The 8,262-nt window shown below is 39.3% G+C and overlaps 1 protein-coding gene across 4 annotated transcripts in view; it reads right to left on the reverse strand.

The window, feature by feature from the left end:
* Positions 1–39: 39 nt before the first annotated feature.
* The window catches only part of LOC135091857 (pantothenate kinase 3-like), a 13,161-nt gene continuing 4,938 nt past the window's right edge, over positions 40–8,262 (reverse strand). For all 4 annotated transcript variants that reach the window (XM_063989892.1, XM_063989890.1, XM_063989891.1 and 1 more), the window contains exons 2-9: positions 7,347–7,509; positions 6,946–7,124; positions 6,538–6,711; positions 6,029–6,199; positions 4,903–5,156; positions 4,176–4,311; positions 3,611–3,724; positions 40–3,090 (exon numbers count right to left, since the gene is read on the reverse strand). In XM_063989892.1, the coding sequence (XP_063845962.1) occupies positions 3,019–3,090; positions 3,611–3,724; positions 4,176–4,311; positions 4,903–5,156; positions 6,029–6,199; positions 6,538–6,711; positions 6,946–7,124; positions 7,347–7,506 (1,260 nt within the window). In that variant the 5' untranslated portion in view covers positions 7,507–7,509 and the 3' untranslated portion in view covers positions 40–3,018. The remainder of the gene's footprint in view (positions 3,091–3,610; positions 3,725–4,175; positions 4,312–4,902; positions 5,157–6,028; positions 6,200–6,537; positions 6,712–6,945; positions 7,125–7,346; positions 7,510–8,262) is intronic.

The following is an 8,262-nucleotide window of genomic DNA, read 5'->3' on the forward strand; positions in this document are numbered from 1 at the left end:
ACCTTCAGGAAGGCAAGACATGGTCATTGAAAACAAATATTAACATGATTTGTCAAATTTATTTCAATATATTTATTTTACCCACATTTTTCTTTCAAATTCCTTCACCGGCTAACACATTCACACACTACCCATTAGTTACTACTTGGGTTTTAACAAATAGTTTCATGTATAATATTATATACATCACTTTCAATATGACTGCACCAATATTGCACTGTACATATAATGCACACTCACTCACTCACTCAAACACACACACACACACACACACACACACGCAAGAACAAGCAACAGTGGCCAAACAACACACCTATACACATACAGTCTGGACACAACACTTTGAGGTTAGTGATATGTTGCCTGGACACCAACACCTGCCCTGCTCTGCTGCGTGGGCCTCACCAAGGTGTTCCAAGGCGGGGAAGTTAGGTAGGTTTATTCCCAATGTTAGAAAGTTCCGTGGAATGCTAACTTCATTGTGATCCTGCATATTGCATCTTTAAAAAAATAGAGTACTCTGTACAATTACCATTCCAAAAGTAATCATGAAGAGAAGGAATCACTTTGTGTCTTAACCTCATCATTTAAAGCGCTGCTGTTCTTGTGACCATCAGTTGAGGCTGTGGACAATCTTCTCAATGACAAAGAAAAGAACTGAGTATAAAACTAAGAAATATGATAAATTGTGCTGTCAAGTGAAGAAATGTCTCAGCTCTTCATAACACTGTGTAATGTCTTTGTAAGATAGTGCAGCTGCTAATGTAGAGAAATCTTCACGACTTTACAGAAGTTTCTGGATTTAGAAAGGAAATTGTGGGAAAGACTGTATGAAAGAAAGGTGTGACAAATACCAAATATAATTTAATGAAGCAAAAAAATATATAAGGTAATTAGTATTTGTCCACTGCCTTCAACTGATTCCTAATCTTTACTCTGCCAATAATACTCCACAAGTTCAAGGAATGGAAAAAGTAAAAGTTTGGCACATTGGCTACACCTGTTGAAAATGGCTTAAACACATTTCTAATTTTGAAATGAATGACAGAAAAAAATTAAAGGAAGAGACAACCACAAAATATTTTCAAAGGTTACAGTACCTCACAAGTCTGATCCCTTTCCTTACTGACAACTTTCTTCTGATACATGATACAGGCAACTGAAAAATACTGCTTACAAACTATCAAATGCAATTAGTATTTGTGCAGGCTACAGACACAGGAAAAGGAATCCATTAAAATGCAGAAAACGAGAACAAACGTTAATACTGCTGCACCATTCCCTGAAGGATTTTGTTCCCTCACTGACACCAATCTTCACACAGAGGTGTTGGACCTAAACCAATCACCAATATAATACCCTGACCACCTGCCTGCAAGTTAATATTAGGGTGTTTATAGACAAATGGAGGAAAATACTGGCAATCTTCTGCCACACTGGTGATGAGCAAGGAATTATAGACCTACAAATAAAACCTGAAAAAAAAATTGTAGGTCTTAACTATTGTTGGGATAATGTGAACAAAAAACATGATATAAAAGTACAGGGAGGTCCCGATGATGTGAGCAGTTAAGTTCCACTTGAATTGTTCGTATAGTGAATTCTCATATAGCGAAACATGTAACTAATGGCAAAAAATTGGGTTAGGTTTAGCAAGCCTTATCAATGGTAAGTTTTCAAGATAAAATGTACAATACCAAAGCTAAAATATACAACACCAAACGCAAAAAACAGGTCTACATTACCGAACTGTTGATAAAGCAACCCAAAAGTGGAAACAGCATACAAAGAACATGATTTTATATTATACATATAAAACGTTCCAAAGACTCACCGATGCGTAGTGTGTAGTTAATGGTGGGAGAATATACGATACATAGGGGACAGGGGAGGGGAGCACAGTTCTCTTGCAGTACTCACAAACTTATCCCAGCACACTTGAACCATTGTACATCACCACACAGTCTGGATGTGTTAGCGGGAGCATGCAGAAAGGCAGGCATTTTAAATTTTGTAATTATACTTGCTTTGGACTGAAGCTTGTATTGTATTTTTGCACTCGTATAAAGAAAAGTTCCTAATTTATTCATCTCTTATCATTGATTTCTCATATATCAGATGCTTGTAAAGTGGGACCTCCCTGTAATACAAAAAATAAGTATATTCTTAAATAATGATGAAGAAATTTCAATCACCACAATAGCAGAAGTCGCAGTGTTCCTCCCCCATGGTCTCCAACATTCATGAACTGTGACCTGGTGATTATGAAGGCACGTATTCTCGCATAACCAAAGTCCATCAACTGGTCCAGATTTCCACCGCAGTATCAGACTGACTTAATAATATGTACCTGGAAAAGGCTTGGGGACCTGAGTGTAGGAAAGTCTAACAGAATCTAGTGGTCAGTGAAAGGATAAAACATATTCAGTCTGCCTAAGGAGACTTCGGCAAAGCTCTGAGCTTCGTGTGTTATTAGCAGCACTTATGTCAATTGGGTATAAATACAAATCTTTAGTTTGTGACTTGAAATGTGCTTGAAATCTCAAATATGCATTCCCAACATATTCTACAACAATAAAAAGAAAAAAAAAATAGCCTATGAAATACACAATTTGAGGTGAATACATTGTAACATAAGGGACAAGGAATTTGTGAGCTAACACAACACAAGTGTTTGTTTGGTGTGCTGCTGAGGAAGGCATCAGGTGATCAGCACTGCTAAGCTGGCCTCAGAACTGTCAACTTGCACCTGTGATCCTTCTTGAACTATTGGGGAAAGCTGACAAAACATACAGCATGCAATCCATATAAAAATAGGCTACCAAAATACTAAAATATTGTATAAAATATCTCTTGTGCCTCAGTCACAACTCACGAAAGGAAAATTTTATCACAAGAAAATTGTATTATATATTACTCTAGAGCGATAGTTTGCTGGATTACGAACAATTTACATACATAACATAAATATATATAAACTTCGAAGAACAATAAATACTTTATAATATATATAGACAATCAACCTGAGCAGGAGGGAAGTTCCCCTGTCCTCATCAGCTCCAGCATGCTGCCCACTGCTCCAAAGTAACCCTGAAACAACACAAGAGGTGTGTCACTCCAGCCATCAGCAGTGTGACAATAATTGGAAGTCTGCAAACTTGAACTTATCTATGTATACACCAGGCTGGCAATCTCACATGTGGCAGCCCAGAAAAAGCACCACACATCCTCACACACACACACATCGATGACACTTTTAGTTCTCTTTGGCATAGCACTGCTGGCCATGCACTTACATAAAAAAAACAAAAAGAAGAACTAAACAAACACACACACACACAGTTATGCATTTTCATCACTCAGACTTATACCACATTAGAGTTTGAATTGTACAGTTGGCTCCAAGCATTCTGGTTCACATTACAGTAAGGTGAGGGAGATAACTGGCATAAACACAAAACAGAGCTGGAAACACCTCAAGGCAAGAATAACAGGAATGGAGAAGCTGCTGGTTATGCCAGGTATCACCCTTACCTTACCAAGATGTGTACTGAAATTCTTGGAGCAACTGTACCTTCGCAATGTCCATCCCTGCCACACCCAGACATACCTCATGTTCCAGAAAGATTGCCTTCAGCTGACCTCCGGACCAGAATTCCATGGCGTGAGACAGCAGCTTCATGGAGATTGGATTCACTCGTAGGAAGTTACCAACAAATAACACCTGCAAGAGAGAGAGAGAGAGAGAGAGAGAGAGAGAGAGAGAGAGAGAGAGAGATATTAATGTTGGTTCAAATAAAATATATTAAAAGATACTGATTAATCTTAGAAAACAATGTTAAAAAATCTTAAGAAATAATAATCTACATAAAACCAATTAGAATCATGTATTTTTTCCTGCATCCTGGCAATACTTGTTGAGATGCTGATAATTTGTCATAATTTTTGTGTTACTGATGAGATGAGTCACTCTCTGCACCACTTGTATCCTTATCAATTCCTCAAACCACAATATACATAATTAGCATTTTTTTCTGATTGAGAAGTCTACTCCGTTTAATGTAAAAGTTATACTATGTAAGAATAAAATGGAGAATAGCTGCATTAACTACTTATTCTATTTTTCTAAGTCTATAACATGTAAGAATAAAATAGAAAACAGTTGCAAGAATTACTTTTTCAATTTTCTCATTTGCTGCAACCATCCGAGCTATTGAGCCAATGTTGTTGGTGATGGTGATGAGCGTGGCACAGGCCAAGTCTTCACGTGACACCTTCGCTCTCTTCTCGGCACTGTTCATTTGACCAAAACTAGAAAGTGGAAGAAAAACATGGTATTAAGTAACACTAGACTTAAAGAAGCATATTCATTCAGTTTAAGGAGCAAATTAAAAGCTCCACAATATATTTCTTCCTTCAAGCAGCTCATGATGGCAAGATTATCAGGTATTCACAAAGAGTGCCTTAATTTGCCAGTCTGTGTAAGTATGATTAAACTTTAATTTAACAAAATGCTCCAGCAGGCTTGTCAGTGTTAAATTAAAGCTGTTAAGATTTCCATGTTATTGAGAGAAAAGTTTCCTCTGCAAAAGGGTATTTTCATTAGGAGGGATGACAGTAATCTGGCACAAAATATAACTCAGAACAGCACCTGCCAATATTCTCAACTCTCTTTCTGCACACAACTCTACATGAGCCCAACACAAACACACACATCCTTAACTCCAAAATCTATTTATAATTTTGGTCAGTCCTTTTGGCTCATTTTCTTTGGGGACTGGCACCTCACTGGAGCTTTTCCTTATATAAATTTGTATTGTCCCTGCCAGTAATCCTCTTACATAAACACAAATAAATAAATTAAGATAAAAGTCTCCAATGTACGGAAGTGCAATCCCTTACCTACTTGCCACGATGTCCCCACCAAGACCAAATCTCTGGTAATCTCCACCATAGATGTCCCTCACAAGCTTGTCCACATTCTCGTTATTCCCTTGTGCTGCCAACTCGATGGCCTCCTCAAAGGTCTTGCATCCAGTGAGGAGACATGACAAGCCCAGGAAGGTGCCGCCCCCCAGACTGGTGCCAGAGACCCTGCGGTAGTTGTCTGGGCCGTCCACAGCAAGGATGCTTACCCCAGAGCCTATGTTCACCACCTGCCGGGCATCACCACAGTCCCTTGGTTCTTAACTAGCTACTGCACAAATAGTCGCAGATGAATGGAATGAACTCGGCAATCAGACTGTCAGTGCCGAGTCATTAGGGAGCTTTAAAAGATCTGATGAATCTATGGATGGGGATGATATATGGAAATAGGTGTGTTTCATACGGGCACTGCCACGTGTAGGCCTGATGACTTCTTGCAGCTTTCCTTATTTTCTTATGTTCTTAATGGCAATTCATTCTGAAGAACTTGCCTCAAAAAGAAAACTTGGGATTGTTTCTTTTCATCCTGCAGCTTCTGTTTACCTATTAAGGTGCAGATAATGATCCACTTTGGTGAGCTGTGACTTTGTTGTCATATATGAGTTAATCCTTGCTCTTGTGTGTGTGTGGCCTAGATGTGAATGTACAGGGCCACCAGAGTTTGTATGCGACCTTTGATACAACAGACCAAAAATGGCACACAAAAAGTTTCAAACACAACAGGCCATTACTGAAATGTATGGCAGCATCTGAGAAAATAACCAAATGCAGGAATCCAGTTCAATACAAAATCAATCAGAAAAGTCCAATAAACTCCCCAGTATGTACACAATATACAAATTACACCACAAGTGGGAACTTAAGCCAAGCATTGCAAGTATAGGAGAGGAAGCCACAGCAATATCACAGGAATAGCCAGTAACTGAGATGTTGCATTCTTTGAGTTGAAAAAGAGAACTTAAGAAGGTAGCACTGCAAATGTTGGGGAGAAAAGCATGACAGGAATTTGAATGTTACATTCCGAGTTAAAAAAATACAAGTTATAAATCCATACATGGTTAAAACAGAAGTCAGTAACAGACAGCAAGAACACAATGCTTACCAGGAATGGGTAGGGATCACTGAAGTCAAACGTCACCTTCTCACACAGGTCTTCACTGCGAGGGTTGAGAAAGTAGTAACACTCCCGGTCCATGTTGTTGTCCTCAATGTACTCAATGCCACGGATGAGGCAGTCCAGCTCATCAAACTTGTGAAGGGTCAGATTTACCTCCTGTGTGGATGAGAAAGTGGGAAATGTAAAGATTGTCATGGATGTTTCAACACTAATAAAGTAGTAAATATTTGCAGTCAAGAAAAGCAGGAAGTAAAAAAAACAGACTGTCATGAAATAACTAAAACATTAATAAATGTAAATATCTGTGGTGCTTCTTTCATAACACTGACAGGACCTCCACTACTTGGGACCCTACAAGCAGTAAGAATATTCATCTACTGTTTTATTTTCACATTTAGCTTGTTTTGCATGTATCTGAATTTTGGTACCCTAGACAAGGTGACGAACCCACTCTGGCAGCAAAGGGAGACAGGGCGACACACACAGATACTCACACGCTGAAAGTCTTCCTCAAATTTGTAAGCTCCCCCCCCTGTGGCGCAGATGGTGGAGGCAAGGGTAGCCATGCCCTTGCTCTTGGAAAGCTCCAGGAAGTTGGGCATCTCTGAGGTTGGGAAGCGGATGAAGTGGAGGGTTCCTGTGTGGTTGCCAACTCGCACGTTCTCCATCTGTGAGGTGGTGAGGGAATGACTTTTTATCTATTTATATTTTCTTATCTATTTATTTTAATTTATTAATTCTTTTTTGGTTGTGCCTTCATAGTGTCTATTCTATTCACAAAATACATCAACTTTTTGACTACATATTGCAGAACAACAGTAATAAAAATTCAACTGGGAAATCAATGCACATTTCAGAATATGAGTCTTTCAGAAAGCAGTCAGCCTTTACCTAACACTTACCTGCAGGTGTGCATCTCGGTGACCTGTCTCTCCATAGGCTGAGTTGCTCTTTAGGTACTTTCTGATGTTCTTGATGGTCTCCACTTCGCTTTCCTCCTCGGCTTCACTCAGGTCCGTTGGCTCAAAGTACACAAGCTTAGTCAGGGTTCCTCCAATGTCCATTCCAAACCATGGCATTGCTGTCACCAACACATGTATTTCTTAAGTTTCATTTACAATTGAATTTCCATACAATAAATGCCCAAATATCACAAGTCCAAGATGTGAAAAGGTCAAGGATCTCATTTACTACTGAATTCCCATACAATATGTTTCCAAATCATCACAAGCTCAAGATATAAAAGTTCAAGTACTTCTATGACTGCTACAAGGTTTAAAATTGTGGCAGGGAAGGACCTTACAAGGGGGAGCATCATGGGAGGGGTGTGAAGCAATGCCATTCTGTTCCATGATGGTCTTGTGGGCTACTGGGGCTACTACACTGCCATGGCCATTGGTAGCAGCCTTGGAGGGGCCGCTGGGAGGGCTAGCTGCTTGGGGTGATGCCTCCTCCACTGGCATAATCTGAAATGGAGTATTGGTGGTGTGACTGATAAGAAAGATGCAATGGTGATAAGGATTTTCCATTGCATTTCATCACATCTAAAACTAACAGATACTTAAATGAGTAAATAATTAGCTAGGATTAGTAAGGAAGGAAAAGGTATAAGAACTTTCCATAGCATTTCAATACATCTAGACAATTAAATATACAGATAATTTACTAGGACACTGTTACTTCCTATATATCAGGAATTTTTCCTTATTGTTTAACAGATATGCAATAATGAATGGGCAATTATGAGGTATTCTAAGCATGATGCAGCCCTTTCACTATTCCCTGAAGAATGCTAGTGAGTGGTTCTATCTTATCTGTGAGGCCTTGGTGTTATCTGGGCTAAGACACAGCACTTCCCTGATAAGATATAGTGGTGGTGTAACATTTCCAAAGGTGTGGCTTCAGGTGTCAATCTAACTCACTGCAACCACCAGCAATAACCTACACCTTTCAAAATGATCTAGTGGTGGCTCAGTGACGGGAAACACGGTGAATATTTGCCATATGCCTTAGAACTTTGCCAGAACCCCTGCTCATCACGTGGAAACTTATCATACGTAATACCAACATGTAAACATTCAGAGGGGCTGCTTCAGGTAATGTTCTCAGTAAAGGGTGTGCTGAAAACTGTTAAGGTAATGGAGTGTGTGAGGGTCCATGACATGTGATGCAACTAATAGAGGTCACTTGGCAGGAAAGTCTTGTCTTCTGTCCACTCT

The sequence above is a fragment of the Scylla paramamosain genome, chromosome 38, assembly GCF_035594125.1.
Source record: "Scylla paramamosain isolate STU-SP2022 chromosome 38, ASM3559412v1, whole genome shotgun sequence".
NCBI classification, from domain to species: Eukaryota; Metazoa; Arthropoda; class Malacostraca; order Decapoda; family Portunidae; genus Scylla; species Scylla paramamosain.